This window comes from Pelophylax lessonae (genome assembly GCF_965119305.1).
Source record: "Pelophylax lessonae genome assembly, chromosome: 2".
In the NCBI taxonomy this organism is placed as follows: domain Eukaryota; kingdom Metazoa; phylum Chordata; class Amphibia; order Anura; family Ranidae; genus Pelophylax; species Pelophylax lessonae.
Genome location: NC_138769.1, coordinates 545,703,286 through 545,721,520, shown reverse-complemented (window position 1 = coordinate 545,721,520; position 18,235 = coordinate 545,703,286). Strand labels below are relative to the sequence as shown.

At 39.0% G+C, this 18,235-nt stretch overlaps 1 protein-coding gene across 2 annotated transcripts in view; it reads right to left on the bottom strand.

The window, feature by feature from the left end:
• COG3 (component of oligomeric golgi complex 3) overlaps positions 1–18,235 on the bottom strand; it is a 184,460-nt gene that overhangs the window by 29,221 nt on the left and 137,004 nt on the right. For both annotated transcript variants that reach the window (XM_082246865.1, XM_082246866.1), the window contains exons 17-20: positions 12,403–12,523; positions 6,962–7,050; positions 6,738–6,872; positions 1,143–1,218 (exon numbers count right to left, since the gene is read on the bottom strand). In XM_082246865.1, the coding sequence (XP_082102991.1) occupies positions 1,143–1,218; positions 6,738–6,872; positions 6,962–7,050; positions 12,403–12,523 (421 nt within the window). The remainder of the gene's footprint in view (positions 1–1,142; positions 1,219–6,737; positions 6,873–6,961; positions 7,051–12,402; positions 12,524–18,235) is intronic.

Here is an 18,235-nt window from a genome sequence, read left to right as displayed (position 1 = left end):
ACACCGCCTCATATTGAGGTGCCTCTACCAGGATGATGGTTGTATGTTTTTTTTCAGCCGGAGATTCTCTTTTAAATAAAAGTAATAAAAGCAGCTATATATCTACTTACAATAAATAAATAATTAATTGGGGGTTCTAAACAATTTTCTAGCAAACGGAAAAAAAAAAAAATTCAGATTTTTACATGTATGTGAGAAATGTCAGAATTAGCCTGGGGGTAAACTGGATAAAGCTGCAGCTTCTTTACAGTTTTTATATAAAAAGGCTGATAAAACAGTGAAAAAGGCAACCTTGTACACATACAAAGGATTAACAAACATAATGGACTATGTGACAGCCTAGCTAAAAACAAAAGCTAAATGACTATGCTAGTGATTTCACCATAAAAGCAACAATTGTTGTTCTTGATACATATTTTTTTTAAGCCGGGAGATTGTGTGTAGATTTGGAAACATGTATTAATACCTAGCAAGATCATCTTTACTTAAAAAATAAAAAAAATTGTATACAGACTGCAGTTGGCAGCCTAATAAGAAAGCCCAGCACTACCCTTATATCTGTTGACTGTTTGCCCTCAGTGCTAGAGAACAAGAGAGCAGCAAACCCCTCCTTTGAGTCAGTCATTCAGCTCATCTGTGTGTAATAAAGAAAAGGGGGTGCTGTAAAACCTCACAACTTGTTTGTGACGTAGTAATTAGAATTGTGAAGGTCCCCATCAGGTCAGTGTTACTCGGCCCAGTTGAGCAGGGACTGTCTAGTTGCTGGGCAGAACCTGATAAAATGATGAAAGATTATTATTGGACTTGGTTCCACCCAGTCCAATTTTATGCAGAGGGGTCTATAAAGTAGGTGATACCAAATAGTAGAATGACATGGGAACTTGTAGTTTTCCCCACCATTACTCTGCTTGATATTAAATGGCTTGAACCTTCATATGCAAGTCAACGTCATTGGTGTATTTAAATGGCTGTAGTATATGTATTTTCGATATTCCTGGCTTAAAATTATGCTTTTTGGGGTATTATAGGCTGCATGCCTAGAGGTTTAAATAGTCCTATATTGTGCTTAAATAGTGTTATACTGATTGAAATATTTAAAGAGTTACTGATACAAATATATGGTTGAAGCAAATAACACAAACCTGGTTGGGCCCATGGTTGCTGCGAAAGACTATACTTTGGACCACCCTGGTTAACCATTGTTTTCAACGCAGTAACCTAAAAGAGGTCTGTGGTTAGAAAACTTCTCAGAGAACATAACATTACACGGGTAGATGATCTACCACAGTTAGGAAATTAAATAACTACTGAAATTTGAATGCAATATTTTACAGAACATCATGAAATAAATCTTATTTTAACATTCTTCATTTACCATTTAAAGACTGATATATGCATAATTCTGCCAGTAAGGAAAAGGCAATCTGCTGCCCCCCAGTGTGAGATGCAGACATTTGCAACAGCTAAGAACATCACTTCAATCTAAAAACTCTACATTAACCGGAAAATGAAAAATATTGGTCTCTTTTGCCATTCCGCTCATAAAAATACATTAACACAGTATTCAGCTTGCAGGAAAGAGTTGTGAACAGTTTATGAAGCTCATGCTTTCTAAGTGAGATAATATTCTGGATCTCATCTGATCAGGAGAGAACAGAGCAGCAGGGAGGAAAACAAATCTACAGTATATAAAGGTTTTTGTTATCCTTGATCTGTTGTGTAACTTGTGAATTACCATGACAAGACTTTGAAGGTTTCAAGTACCAATGCTACTGTTAGCCATGTTTAGGATCTGCCTATATCACGGCTTTATTTGTACTGGATATTACTATAAGTCGTTTACCAAATGCCATCTTTCTGCATTCCCAATGGCCCCTCACATGCTCCCACTTTCACGTTCATCCAAGGAAAGCAACCTCCCGGAGCACCTCTGGCACTGTGTCCAATATGTTCATCACATGGACAAAAGTTTGCGGAGACCTGACCTTCATGCTTACATATATAATCAAAAGCATGTGGATACCCCTTCAAATAATGGAGTTTAGGTGTCTCCAGCAAACAGTAAAAAGCCATATTGGGTAGCTGAGTGTCCTAAACTGGCAACGGTTCTGTTCCAGCATGACTGTGTCCCTGTGTACAAAGTTAGGACCATGAAGACATGGTTTGCTGAGTTTGGTGTGGAGAAAGTCAAGTGCTGTGTATAGAACTCTGACTTTAACCCTACAGGACACTTTTTGGATGAATGGGAACACCAATTACAAGTCAGGTTTTCTTACTCAACATCAGTAGCTAACATCACAAATGCTCTTTTGGCAGAATAAGCACAAATTCCCACAGAAGCATTCCAACATCTTGTGGAAAGGCTGTTCTAGCTGCAAATTGTGGTGGCAATGCAACTCTATATTAACCACTTTACCACCGGAGGAATTTGCTGTCTTACGTCTGGGCCACTTTTTGCGATTTTGGCACTGTGCGACTTTAACTGACAATTGCGCGGTCGTGCGACGCCGTACCCAAATGAAATTGACATCCTTTTTTTCCCACAAACAGAGCTTTCTTTTGGTGGTATTTGATCACCTGTGCGATTTTTACTTTTTGCGCTATAAACAAAAAAAGAGTGTAAATTTTGAAAAAATAACTATTTTTCAAGTTTTTTTATATGAAATTCCCCCCAAAAAAAATGTAAAAATCAAAATTTTTTTTACATTTTTGGCCAATTTGTTTTCTGCTACCTATGTTTGGTAAAAAAAAAATTGCAATAAGCGTATTTTGATTGGTTTGTGCAAAAGTTATTGCGTTTACTAACTAAGGGAAAGATGTCATTTTTGGTGTTTTTTTTTTTTTAACGAGTAATGGCGGCGATCTGCGATTTTTTTACGGGACTGCGACATTGCGGCGGACAGATCGGACCGCTGACTGACATTTTTGACACTTTTGGGGGTACCAGTGACATTACTGCAGTAATCAGTGCTATAAATATGCACTGTTACTGTAAAAATGACACTGGCAGTGAAGGGGTTAATTTTATTGGAGAGGGAGGGGTTAATGTATGCCTGGTGCTTACTGACATGTGTGGGGGGAGGTGACTATGTGACACAAGGACAGATCGAGGGTTCAGCTATGCTGAACCCTGCAATCTGACCCTGCCTGTCACTTCTGAGATCCGCCCGCTTGTGTTTACACAAGCGGGCGGATCTCCACACTCAATTCCCCGCCGCCGCGCCTCCCCTGGCCCGACTCCCGCTGTGACTGAAGACGCGCGCCGCCTAGAAGGGGGAGGGTATGCCGACGTAGGTCTACGTCGTCAGACCTACAAGAGCCACTTTGCCGCAGTACAGCTCTAGTGAGCAGCGGCAAAGTGGTTAAAAGTAGAACTACAGGCAAAACTTTTCTTTTCATTTTGGATAGAGAAAGGGAGGGTTATAACTTCTATAGGGTTTATTTTTTCCATCTTTGACCCATTGGGGGGGGTTTACCTTCACTTCCTGTCCCATAGGCAAAACAGGAAGTGAGAGCAAATACCTGCAAATTAAGGGAATCTCTTGGGGACCCCTAGGTCACCAGAACTAGTGTCCCCATTGGAAGATTTACCCTCTAAAGCTTTTCTGGGGACAACCCAAACTTTGGGATTTTTATTTTACTTTCAATGAGAATGGTAAACAGGAAAAATAGAAAGGGTGAAGCTTCCTAACTGGAACACCAAAAGCAAAAAAAAATAAAACCGACAGGTGTTCTAATCCATCTCCATTCTATCCAAAACTAACAGAAACGTTTGCCTTTAGTTATACTTTAATGCCCTTGGTTGTGGGATGGGGTGTCCAACTAGTTCATATAGGTGTGATGGTCAGGTGTTCCCAAACATTCAGTCATACTGTACTACTTACTACACAAACCCTTCCCAGAATGGCAATATCACCTATATAAACAGACATGTATAGTGTACATTCACTAAAGGCAACATTTTTTTTTTTTTAGTTTTGGATAGAGTAGAGTAGAGAGAGATTAGAAATCATCAGGTTTCATTGTTGTCTTCATTCATTATTGCCCCCGTTAGGAAGATTCACCCTATTTGTCCCGTTTAACGTCATCAAAGAAAATGTAAAAATTTTGGGTTGGGGAAATCTTTCAATGGGGACAGTAGTTCTGGTGACACCCCAGGACTCCCTAACTTTAGAGGGATTACCTCTCACTTCTTGTTTTGGCTGTGTGACAGGGAGCAAAGGGAAATCTCCCCTATGGGACACAGGTTATTACCAACCCTTACTTTACCCAGAATTTCACCTTTAGTGACACTTTAAATCATAATACTGCCCGTGTTATTTGCCACCAGAGAAAGCACCTCTTCCCAGAAGGATAGCCTGCATGCAAAGCCTAAGCCCTGCCATTGAAACATTGCCTTAAATATTAGAAATATTACTGCCTTTCAAGTTTCAATTCAGTATTAATATAATCATAGTTTTCTACTAATAAAGGTCTGCCTTGTCCCTAAACAAGTGATGGGCTAAATGCACTGTGCTTTCAGTGTGCCACTGGTTATACTCTGCGCTTAACAACAAGAAAACGCCTATAATATCTAAACTGAACCAGCCAAAATCACAGCTTGAATCTTACAGATTAGAAAGGACAATGAAATTTGGCATTGAACCTAATGCTTTTGAAATGAATGGAAAGGAATTCGTGTTATAGAAAAAAACATTTTTATGGACTGTAAAAAAAAACCCACTAAGCAGCAGAGATTATTGAGGGTCTGGGATAGCAAAAAAAGCTTCCCTAAAGCCCTCCTGCTGGTCATGCATTTAATTCTGTAAAATGCATTTTTTTCTGTAAAAGGACATATTTTTAAAAGTTTTAGCACAAGTTTCAGCTGTCTTTTTTTTTTTTTTTTTTACTAAAATTAAATGTATTTTTAGCATGGTAAGCAGTCCATTAAATCTTAGTAGAAGCTGCTCCAGCTGTCTAATGGAAGTGGCGATGCAGGAGACCATCCTCTGTTTACAAAGGCAGAAAAGGAGAGGCATTTCAATGTAGAAGCAGCATGTTTGAAGGCTTTAGGAAATCCGATTTGAGTGGCCAATTATAAATGTTTTCACACATTTTTTTTAATTGGATTCATTTGGAAAAAGATGTGAATTCCGTTTTAAAGTCGTGTGTAAAAACATTTATTTATAGATCGCTAAATGTTTGACGTAAAAGGTAATTGCATGTTTTAAGCACACCCCATCAATGAAATCAGTACACAAACATTGATTTTATTGCTTCTCTCCTAAACGACAATTCCAATGTACAATTCTTTTCAGGGGTCCACTTCATACATCTGTCCCCCTGGTGTGCTTCATTCCATTTATTTTTCTTTAAAGGAAACCTGTACTGAGAGAAATACAAAAGCTAGCAATGCTGACCTCTACTAACAATGACAGATGTTTGGCTGGCGCTAATGTCTCATTATAAGGGATCTTTTTGTCCTGTTATAGCTTAGCAGGATTGGAGCAGCTGAAGTCAAAAAGGTATCTTCTATCCAGGTTTAATAAATCACTTCAATACCGGGCAAGGTACCCCCTTCCCCCTTCTACCCCCTTCCTGCCCAGGCCAGTTTTCAGCTTGCATCGGTGTCACACTTTGAATGACAATTGCGCAATCATGCAACATTGTACTCATATGATATTTGTATCATTTACTTATTTTTTTTGACAGAGAGAGCTTTGTTTTGGTGGTATTTACCAACAAGACAAAAAATGTTGAAAAAAAAGGTTTTTCTTAGTTTTGGTTATAAAATTTTGCAAAAAAGTAATTTTTCTTCTTCATTAAAGTGTGCTGATGAGGCGGCACTGATGAGACTGCGCTGATGATCAGAGCAAACCATGTACTGTCAGGCTTGCTGTTTATCGGCACTCCTTTCCTCCCAAAGAAGCAGCGTGTGAGGAAAAAACTGCCGTTAACCAGCAAGTCTTTTTACATGTGATCAGCTGAGATTGGACACAGCTGATCACATTGTAAAGTGCCTCTGTGATTGGGCGTTTACCTCGATCTGTGATCACCTGTGTCCAAAGGACACAGTGATCACAGAGCGTGCCCATTGAGCACCGCAGGGGGCGAGCGGGAGGCAGAGTTCTGGGAGGACGTCCATGGAAGCTCTCCCAGAACTAGAGAACTGCACTGTAGTTGACTTGCAGCTATAGCCCAGGCGGGAAGGGATTAAGCATACAGAAAAACTTCTTTACCAAAGGGATAGCTTTTTTGTTTACACTGTGATAATGTCCTTAAGGCCCCATGCACACTGAGCATTTTGCCCTGATGCGGGTGGCTCCAGCGTTTAGGTGCGGACAGAGGGCATAGTTATATCATCCAATCTTGCTGCCAGCAGCATGTCAATGAGGCTGACAGCTGCTGTGGCTGCACCCACACTTAGGGCAATACACGTCTAGCTATAAATGCCTACCACACAGACTGCTTTTGTTCTAGGCAGTCGTCCCCGGGTGAATACTTCCCTAAATGCAAGTACCACTAGGCACACCATCCAGCCGCTGTAGCAGCTGTCAGCCTCTCATAGAGTTGGACAGGCTGCGTGAGACGGAGCTACATGTCACATTTGTACCCTCCGCCGACATCTAACCACCAGAGCCTCATGTTCCCTGAGTGGTCCATAAAAACCAATCTGACTTAATGTACACATCAAGGAAAAGCAAGTCTTTGCAATGCAATTTAAGCTTACGGATGTACAAATATGGCAAAAAATTTACCTTTGTCATAAAATCCTCTAATGGTTCAACAAAGATCTTACTCTGCTGCTGAATAAACTGCTCGCAAGCTGCCTTGAGTTGTCTGTCAACATCTTTCTTTGAGTCAATGTAATGTTCCTTTATTTCTGGTGTTCCCTATAAAGGAAAGAATGAATTTGCTATTGTTTTGCAAACATAGAAAATAACTTGAAATAACTGCAACAAGCAATGCAAATCCAAACTACCTGGAGTAGGAACTCAAGGATGGCATTGTGGCTGTTGAGTCTGAAGAATTGTGGAACTGTTCTTGGGTGCAGAATTTTAAAGGCAGCATCTAGAAAGAATAGAATAGATACACAGCTGTAGACCACACAATTTCCTCACTTGTGTAGAAAACATCAGACAACCTGAACACACTACAGCCGACATAGTAGCTATTACACCAATAGTTAAAGGTTTAAAGTATATGTGATAAAAAAAGAAACAAAAAAAAAAAGATAAAAAACACACTGAAAACACAAATCAAAAAACAAGATACAGTGAGAGCAACTTTCCAACACGTGCACAGCTGTCCATGTTCTATCACCTGATAATCCTGCTATAAATGCAGTCAGCCCCTTACTGACAATACAGCCCTTTTGAAATTCCACATACAGCTCATTATACTTGCATACCCAAACACTAATTTTCATTGCTTTTCAGAGGACGGTTGAGCAGCAGCTGCCAGATATTTGAGGGGGCCATACAGTCACCTCCTGAGTGTCATTTTGTTTTGTTTTTTAAAGGTGAATGAAGATTTTGTATTTAAATACAAAGCCAAGTGTTTGGCTCACATTTGCAGCGCGGCCCTATTCACTTGAATGGGTAGTTCTTGGTTGTGGTACTGCCTGATGAAGGCAGCAGGAGGGTTTATAACTTGGCAGCAGGTGTACAACCCTAAGGCCTCATTCACACCTCAGCGTTTTGTAGCGTGAAGCTCCAAAATGCTGGAAGAGAAAAAAAACACAATTATTCTCTATGGAGATGGTTCACATCTCCACTACATGTCACCTGAAGCCAAATGCCTGAAGCTCAAAAAAAGTTCTGGAGCTTTTTTGTAGCTCGAATCGGGCAGATTAGTGCTTTTTTGAAGCATTTTTTATTCCAATGAAATACATGGAAACGGTTGATTCAAGTGTTTTTGAACGTTTTTCTGCTCAAATGCAAGAATTAAATTAAAAAAAAAATAAATAAATAATAATAAAAATGAATATATAAAATACATAAATAAATGTAAAAAATAAAAAATTATAAAACTATAAAATAAAAATAAATTAACCCTAACCCCAAACCCTAATCACTAATCCTAATAATAACCCCTAACCTAACAAAACAAATAAATAAATGAACCCTTAACCCCTTAGAAAAAAAGTAAAACATAATAAATAAAAATGCTTAAAAAAAAAGCTGAAAAACACAGCAAAAACTGATAAAACAGATATTTTTCTCTATTGGCGATTAAAAAAAGCCAAAGCTCAAAATACTTTAATGCTGTACAAAAACGCCCAACTAAACCCAAAAAAAAAAAAAAAAAAGCCTGAAAAAACACGAGAATCGTGACGCCCAGGTGTGAATGCAGCATGAGTGGCTGCATGCTGTCTTTTGGCATGTTGGGGGGCTCAACCACCTGTTTTTACCACACCCCAGATGCCCGTGTGAATGAGAACTAATACCAGTTTTATCATTTCAGAATTAAAAATCCCTACCACTTGGTATTCATGGCCAACAATGCCCTGAACAGCATTACTGAAAGGGTGTATACTCAAATCTAGACTTCACCTTTGAACTAAAATACAATTCTCTATTCTTTGCAAAGAAAATCCAGTCTGTATGGCTGCACTCCTCCTCTGCTTTATTTCTGAGTAACGGGTAAAAATGCCACATACAGAAGAGTGTTAACACGTTTCGGGCTGTACAAGCACTTAATCGTAAGCTAATGACACACTCCCACAGCCCTTAATAGAAGGCTACGGAATCCCCACAGTCCGCAGCTACAGTGAGTGAGTCAATTATACTTCTTGGTATTAGCATATTACTTTATATATTTGTAAAACTGTTTTTACTTTGATGCTTGCAGATTCTGGGCTGTCTGGATACTATGGAGAAATCGTTTTTCGGTATTGGGAAGTGTGCCTAATTGACTCATCCGCTGCAGCTGTGGACTGCAGGGATTCAGTAGTCTTAGGCAGGCCATAGAAGAGTCAAAAAAGGAATGAAAATTCATGGTTGTTCGTTTTTCACATTAGTGTGCCAGCTGTGACACGCGATTTTCGTGCCGCATATGAAAGTGCCTGATCCAACATGCTGGAATTTGTTTAGAAAAGCGAAACCAATGATGGCACAACCGTATGCGCCATTTTAATTTTTCTATCGACAGAACGTTTGGTTTTGGACTTCTCTATGGCCTGCCTTATATTGAAGGATGTGGGAGTGTGACCAATGCTCCAATTCACACCTGAGCGTAGCGATTTACTGGTGTTTTCCAGGCATTTTTTTTTTATTTTAAAGCGCTTCAGAAGTGTATTACAAGTGTTTTACAGCTGCAGACATTTTTGTTTAGCCAATAGAAAGCACTAGGCGGAGGAGAGGGAAAGGAAATTGGGGGTGGAGAGCTGCTGTTTGACCAGAAAATGAGCGACAAAATGCTCTAGTCAGGCATTTCTATTGAAGTCTATGGGGCCAAAAACTCTCGTAATTTGCCAAAAAGAAGGTCATGTACTTTTTTGAGCTTAAGGCATTTTGCTTCAGGCGACAAAACGCTCAGATGTTAACAGGGGGCCATTGAAATGAACGGGATTTGGCTTGTTGAGCGTTTTAGAGCTACAAGCTCCAAGCAGAAAAATTGCTCAGGTGTGCACAGGGCCTAAGAGCTTGTGCAGCGCAAAACACGTTAAGATTCTGCTGTCCTCCGCTATGTGATTTTTCAGCAATATAGCCAATGAGTGAAGCAATTTGGACTGTTGTATCTTTGTTTTGATGTTTGGCAGATGAGCCGAGCTGGCTCACAGTAGAGCAGTGTATGAGTAATCACATGGAGCAGTGTATACTTACTTGCGTTTTACCATTTACTATTCTCCTAAAATCCGGAACATGCAGTGGAGCGGAAGTCCAAGCCACTTTTTTTATGGGTACTTACCTTTTTTTGCTCGCTTTTCAGTGACATAATGGTTGACACAGAAATGTGCTCAAAGGCAAAAATGGGAGACATTTCGTTTGTCAATCATGTAAAAACACCAAAAAGGACATATTTGCCCAGAGACCTCAACACCGGAAGAAATCCATCACTAGTAAGGTTTTGGTGATGTTCAAATGCAATCAGTTACAGCTCTGGTTTAAGCGGAAGTGTCAGTAAAGTAATTAAAAAGCTACAAGGCCTATTTACAAAACAGTGAATATGACATTAACTAAAAACATTCACTGCAGGTCAATCCAGCCCAAATTCGAAACACATGCCAAAATACCAAGAAGACACATCTGCAGTGTTTTAGAGCCGGTTCACACTACCGCGACCAGAAAGTCGCCCCGTGACTTTGAAGAGACTTGTTTAGAGACTTGGAAGAGACTTGTGCACTACTTTGAAGAGACAGGCGACTTTGTCTGTGGGGAATGCCTGGCTAATCTCTTTCTTCTTCCTGGAAAGTCCAAGATAAGGAGGTGACTCCCATTGAAGTATATGGGACAAGTCGGATCACAGGTCGCCTCAAAGTAGTACAGGACCCTTTTTTGAAGTCGGAGCGACTTCAGTAGTGCCAATTAAGACGGCACTGATTGATTAACATTGCTTTTGTTATGTCAAGCGACCTGGGGGCGACACAAGTCGCCTCACAAGTCGTGCTAGTGTGAATGGGCTCTTAGAGTCAGATTTACTGCTTTATAAATACATCCTTTATGGGAAAAAATGTTGAAGACATGCACCATGCAGTTATTGAGCTCCTCTTTATATAACACAGTTAACCCTACACAGAATAAGTGCCCAGACAGCTTCTATGGCAACTGATGGCGGTCAGTTGCCAAGGAGAAGGTTTTTTCTTTTTTTTTTTCTTTTTAAGACTCTCAGTCATGTGACCCAAACTGTATGTCAAACAAAGGCTCATCAGGGCCGATTATGAAAAAGAAGCCATTTCCAAGCAAAACCCGATTATTCAGTTATTAATAAGCAACATGCAGATCGCAAATGAACGATCTTTGAAATTCTATTGGACAAGATAGTTAAACAAAAAAGTGTGAGAGGCATCATACATCACGAAACTGAAGGAGATGAATTAAAGCATGCAGTCACATGTAGAATTAGCACTTTTTACTGAATAAGGTAGAAGATCTAATAAGGAGGTGAACAAAAAAAAAAGCATTATGAAAAAAGTCAACGATAAAGGGGACCCCGTAGCCTTTATAATGTTTTGTGAAAAAAGTTAACCTAAGTATAAACTTATCACAGTGTGTTAACACATTCTACGCAGTATATATTTTTTTTCATGTAAAACACTCACAATGTACATCGCAGTGAAAGATCATGGCAGCTTTGCCTAGTTTGTGATATGACAGATCTCAAAGCAGTTAATTATAGCAAGAAATGTATTATTTGGCATTGCCGACTATGCCTTTTTAATTAAGGACTATTAATTAAGGACTATGCCTTTTTAATTAAGGCTCCATTCACACAGTAGTGATTTGCAACTTGAAGCTCGTAAATTCTCAAACACTCAAAATCCTATGTATTTCAATAGCGGCCTTAACATATGAATGTTCAGACGCCTGTACCTTGACACCCGACACTCCAAAAGCTACATGAGCTAAGGCAGATTTGGGCGCTTTTGGGCCCCATGGAGTATTTCAGACTGTTTTTTCCAGTAAGTAAAGGTCAAATTCCCCAGTGTTTTCCATTGGCTAAAACAAAAACACCTAAAGCTTTAATACACAGTTGAAAAGCACTTGAAATAGGATTGTAAACTGCTCACATACGTGCGCAGAAACGTTCAAATAAAAGTGCCTGAAAATCGCTCTGCTCAGGTGTGAACACAGCCTAAAGGAAACCTACCATGCAATGAAAGAACCTCAAGAGAGAAAAACGGAGAACTGCTATGGCTGACCTCCTGAAAATGCTGGTTATCTATTAACTTAAAATAATCCTCAAAAAACATCATGGATTCTATTTGCCCTTTTTCTTCTGGTGGTGTGCAGATCCTACATACTGCAGAAGTTATGGGGTGCAGCATTTCCCTGCCTTCAGAGCGGGGGGCAGAGAGGAATTCCTGGGCTCACAGGAAGTGTGTTATAAAGCAGAGCTGCTGTGTTTTGTTTTTTTTGGAATTGGTAGAAATGGGCTTCGAACATGTGCTAAACCTTTCATGTTAAGTTATTGTGTGTGTTTGTAGGTTTCAACAGTTAATAATTTTACTATATATTTTATATTTTAGTATATTTGTAAATCACTTTACTGTTTTTTTTTCTTGTCTACTGGTCTTTTCCCATTAAGTAGCTTATTTCAGTAGATTAGTAGCAGAGCCAAAAACATAAGCAGTTACGTTACACAGGCACATCATGCAACGCATTGCAGATGAACATGAAGTAAACTAATGAAGGCCTGTGATGAGTGATCAGAGTAGGCCCATTATCAGTGCTACTCTTTCAGACACCACAGGGGAAATACCTCTCGTTTTCTTGAGGTCCAGGGAAATTTCCTTTATGGTGAACTCAGTGTGAAAAGGTGCAATCTGTTCACGCATGATGAGAAGATGTTTAATCAGGAACAGCTGCCCATCAACCGGTGTCTAGATTCAAAAGAAAAAAAAAAATTATTTCAAAAAAGAGATTTAAAATAAACAACATCTTTTAAAAAACAGGATAATTTACTGAAATCAATCTCAAAGCATAACCAAATTAATAATTTTGTTTTTTGCAAGGTTTTCATTTAGAGAGTGACTAGCCATATTGTTTTTTTTTTTCTCTTTTTGGGTAGGGTGGGGGAGGGTTTAGAACCCTTCTGATGAAATCACTATCTGTTTCCCAGCTGGGGTGATTCACCATCTCTAAATCTCCAATTGTCCTAGTGACCATTATCACTAGTTTAGAAAGTGCTGAGTAATCCATAATTTTGAGTTGCCACCAAGCATGAAGGGCTGAACTGTTCCAGTGACAGCTGCCTAAGAGGGGATTTTCATCAAACTGTTGAGTTTTATTCTCAATTCCTGTTGTGTCCCTTTAATAGGATGTAACAAGAAAGCTCATCAATGGGACACAGAGGAAAGAAAAATGGCTAGAGATGCACTTTAAAAAGTTAAACTTCACCAGAACCCAAACCTCACAATGAGTTCCTGCAAAAAATACACTGAAGACATGCAGTATAAAACTTTACAAGATGAATTTGCACAAAAAAACCTCAAGAAACTAAATCAAGGACTTCAATGGCACCACCTCGAATATGATAAAATATCAAATATTTATTGTACAAGGAATAAAAACATGTAAACAGGGAAAAAAAACAAACACTCATACACCTATACAAAAAAAATTTACATGTACGAAGACTTGTGTTAAACATAGTATGGTGGTTTGCTCATCATCCCTGTCAAAGTTGGGTAATAGTTTGCTTGCTGTGACTTTTGACGCATTTCAGGGGTGGCTGTCCGCTTCATCAGGAAGAAAACTACAACCAAACTCTATAATGATGGAAAATATACATTTGTCAAATAAAAAAAATATATACATATTCATTAGAACTTCTTGCACCAAATGGAGAAGATGCTCCACATACCTATCAAACATGTAGAAAAATGCATACAGAAATAAAAACAATAGTGCTACGACTAATTGTTGCAAACTTCCAAAACAACTAGGTTAGTTCATCAGGCATATGTCCAATTTATCACCATAGGCCAAGGTTCAAGCTTCGAAAACACGTTTAATAAGTGTCTAGGAATAAAGAGAAAGAGCATAACAGTAATGTTAGTGTGTACATATTAAAATAATGATAAAAAACATACGTTATTATTGAAAGAAAGAAGAAAGGGGGGGGGGCTTTACAGCCATTAGATTGATGAGGGGCCTTAAAAAGGGGTGTAGTTAGGATTTTTTAGGGCCCCCTTATCAATTCGATGGCTTTACAGCCCTCCCCCTCTCTCTTTTCGTCTTTCAGTAATACTATATGTTATATATCATTATTTTAATTTGTACACACTAGCATTACTATTATGCTCTCTTATTTTCTAGACGTTTACCCTTATCAAAGCCGGTGTTTGAGGCTTGAACCTTGGCCTATGGTGATACATTGAACATATGCCTAATGAACTGACCAAACCGTTTTGGAAGTTTACAACAATTGGTCGTAGCACTATTGTGTTTATTTCTGTAAGGATTTTTATACATGTGTAATAGGTATATAGATCATCTACTACATTTGGTGCAAGAAGTTCTATTCAACAGTATTTTTTTGAATTGGAAAAATATATATTTTCCATTATTATAGAGCTTGGCTGTAGTTTACTTCCTGATGAAGCAGGCAGCGACCCGTGAAACGCATCAAAGTCACACCCAACTTTGGCAAGGATGATGAGGAAACTACCATACGTTTATTAGAATTCTTCATATATGTGTACTTTTTGTATCGGTATATGCTTTTTTCACTGTATACATGTTTTTTAATCTTTGTACAATAAATATTTGATATTTTATCATATTTGAGATGACACTGGTAAAGTGCTTAATATAGTTTCTAGGGTTTTTTTGTGCAAATTTTCTCTTAGGATGTGGTGCCAGACACGGTGTTTAATATTTAGAAGGTCCCTTTGGGCACTCCTTCCTCCCAGCTACTAATTAAGCTTTACAAGATGAAGGTTATCCACTCACTGGCTAAAGTAATAGTGAAAGTAACAAATCTACAACTTTTTACATTTAAAGCCCAGCTTGGGAAAATTAAAAAAGTTCTCCAATGCAGTGGGGCTGCGCCAATACTGGCATGGGTTAACTGCACGTTTCTGTCTATGGAACTGGAAAACAGAAATTTGACTTACCTGTAATTTCATTATCTTCTAGTACAGTACTGGACTGGTATTGATAGACCATTGGTTATATATGCGGCTACCTTCAGGTGTTTTGACACTCTAGCATACCCATATAGCCTCAGCTACTCTGTGAGGCTCCAGTTTTTAGCAAGCAAAAAGGAGTGATTAAGACAAAGAAGGGAGGACCTGTGTCCTGTATTCTTTCAAAACCAACCTGTCTTTGTGCAAAACAAAAAAGGCTCTTTACAAGGAAGAGCTGCCAACTCAGCAACAAACATAACAGACATAATGGTGACCAAGATGCCAACCTAAAGGGTGAAGTCTTCCAAAGAAATGTTTTTAATCTATTTTAAGGTGGTTTCTGAAGAGCAGAGAGCACCAGATTGAGATTCCAAAAAGGGACACAGGAGGTTAAATTGGGGGATTGATATGAGCAACTCCCTATAGAAAAGTCCAGACAAAGGACTTTGAGGCAAGAGAATATGAGTGACAGATTATTCTTTCTGTCCTTGCACCATACAAAGAAGGTCTACCATGTTAAAGCCAGTGACTAAGAAGGACATAATGAGAGGCCTTGTGCTAGTAAGGTCTGGTCTGTTTCTTGTGGCCACTAAAGTATTAGAGATCAAAAAGCAGGGGTGCCACAATAAAGTATATGATACCCAACCCTCTGCCTACTAAACCACATCATGTGCTATGACCTGACCCAAAGAGGTCTTCAGGGTCTGGGAACCATATAAATAGACCAAGGCCCTGGACCTGTATAGCGCCCTGCAATTAACTTCCAACTCTGCACTTTGTGCCAAGGTGAGTGCTTAAGGCAGAATCCAGCTCCCCAAACAAACATTACAAGCTGGCCAGTCACAGTGATTGTCTGAGTATGGTCCCCAAGGTACACACCAATAGTAACTGGTAGCACAAGCCAGCAGTTAGCACAGGGCAATAAGCAGTCAGATGTTAATAGAAGATTCTGATGAAAAAAACTTTGATGATTAAAAATGAAAATATTTTATCAGCGGAGAACAGGCCCATCACCTAAAGGACACTAGCAAAAAACTGTAGCCTCGCGGAGTGGTGTAATGGGTACACTCTAGCGGCGGGCCTAGCGAAAATTTCTGCCAGTGACCAATCACCTGAAGGTAGCAGCATATACAGTAATCAATGGTCTAGGAGTGCCAGTCCTGTGTCCTGTACATTTAAGAAAAGCACTTTTGCTTACCTGAACCTCCTCTCCCCAGGCAGATGCCACTCCTCTACGCTCTGGCAGTGGACTGTCCCTCTGTGTCTTCAAATCCAATGCAGAACTATGGGCCCTGCATTTGTCCTGAGTATAGTAAAGGACCTCGCACTTCCAAAATGTCAGAGAGAGAAGAAGAAGCTGCAGGGATCAGTCTAAAGCTCCATACACACGATCAGATTATCGAACGATCTGTCGTCCGTTTTTTGTTGCACGCTAGTCTCATGTAGAAAGTGAAGAGGTTAATTTCATACGAAAATTCCCGTACGACCGAATTCAACTTCAGAAGTGATGTCATGTGTTGAATTGTTTTTTATGTGTTCTTTTGTTTCTGAGCATGCCTAATCTTGCTCTTACGATTTTTTTTTAGACAAAAACTGTACTAATGAAACGAAAATCAGACATTGTGTTGACGTACGATAAAAATTTCATAGCCTGCACATCCAGTTTTTGTCGTCCGAAAATCCGTAATTGGCTGTCGAAAGCACTATACTAACAATCCGAAAATCTGCAGATCGTTCGTCGGACAAAATTTCCCTTCAGATTTTCGTATCGTGTGTATGGGCCTTAACAGCACAGCAGAGCTTGTGGGAGAGGAAGATCAGGATAAGTAAAATTTTACTTGGTCCCACTAGACAAAAATAACCAGTTTACTTTTGCAATGCAGGTGCAGCCCCAGTGCAAGGGAGGACTATCGATTTTCCTTCAACAAGCTATTTGTACCAGATTTCATAACAGATTTTACAAAATACATACGGGTATTATAGAGGTAACTATGGGAATTCAACACCTTAGCAAACATTGTGAGCGCAACAGCTTCAACAGTTCTGATCATTAAAAAATTTCCATTATATTAATGTGAAACCTCGATCGATAATTTGTAAAATACATAAAATATATTATACAGCAAATAGAAAAGAAAACAAGGACTACGAGATTATATATATATTGCCAAAGATCTGAAAGTTGCAGCACTCCAACGAGTTAAATGAAAGTATGTTAAAGCAACATTTCCATCAGATGTGACAGTTTTAGGCCACATAACAGCCCTACTTTAGGCAGTAAAACAGAATATGTGTTTGTCTACCTAAAGAATGGCTGTTTCATGGCCTCCAACGTTTGCATATGCTGGACACAATGCTTTAAAATATTTTCATCCAATAAAACATTTGGAGTTCTGCAACAGTCAGATCTTTTTGCTCTCTCTGCAGTGAATGTGACATTCAAACATACACTTTCCATGCATGCTCCTAGTGTATGCTTTATAAATATGCCCCCTTGCCCACTATAAATCTAAATATCAACGTGTGTGTGTGTGTGTGTGTGTGTTCAAATAGAACACAAACTAGTATGTGGATTGAATACAAATTTGTATTACGAAAATAAAAACACATTTCATGAATGTGTACTGTATAAATATATACGATATGGAATTTCGAAAGGTAATTTGAGGTTTCCAGCAAAAAGTGCTATATGCTCTTGTACTGTGACCCAGTGATCTTTATCAGAATGATAAGGATAATGTGTGACATTCAGGACTGCAGAGGACAAGGTGAAATAGGATAATGGCCCATTTTTATATAATTCGACTCGACTGACCGGAACACCAAGGACATTCCAACATCCCTAGGGCAACATTGCAGGAAATATTACAATGACTAAACTGACAGCGTCCCGTTGGGAATTTAACTAGGTTTTTTTAAAGAGCGAACATAAAGATATGTTAATTCAAAAAAATGCAAAACAAATTATGCTCTTGCCATTCATTTCTTAAAAGCGGACAGTGACTTCTGAGCTATATGTAAGAAGTAAATCCAGCATTTGTGAAAGAAAATCCTAATACTTTAGCGCAGTGCTAAAGTAAAAGATCAAGGGGCACTGTAATAACTACCACACTGACCCCAACATCCTAAAAATATATTTTGTTGTAAATGTTTCTTCCACACCATAAACATGCTTTACATATCCAACAACTGTGCATCAGCCAAGTGCGGAAGACCGTCAGCAGATAAGGGTACAAAGAAATCAAAAGAAGTGAATGACATCAATAGGTGCCCCTTCTGTTCTGTGAAACATGTCTTATAAACAGAAAATACTATCTTTTGAAGCAGTCATTGCGATTTGAAATATTTGTGATTCAAAATGGACTTTACTGAACAAAACCACATGCGCAGTTAGAAATTCATTCAAGAACATTTCCACCCTGCTCCTTCTAAATTTCGCATTACTACAGTCCAAAATGAAAG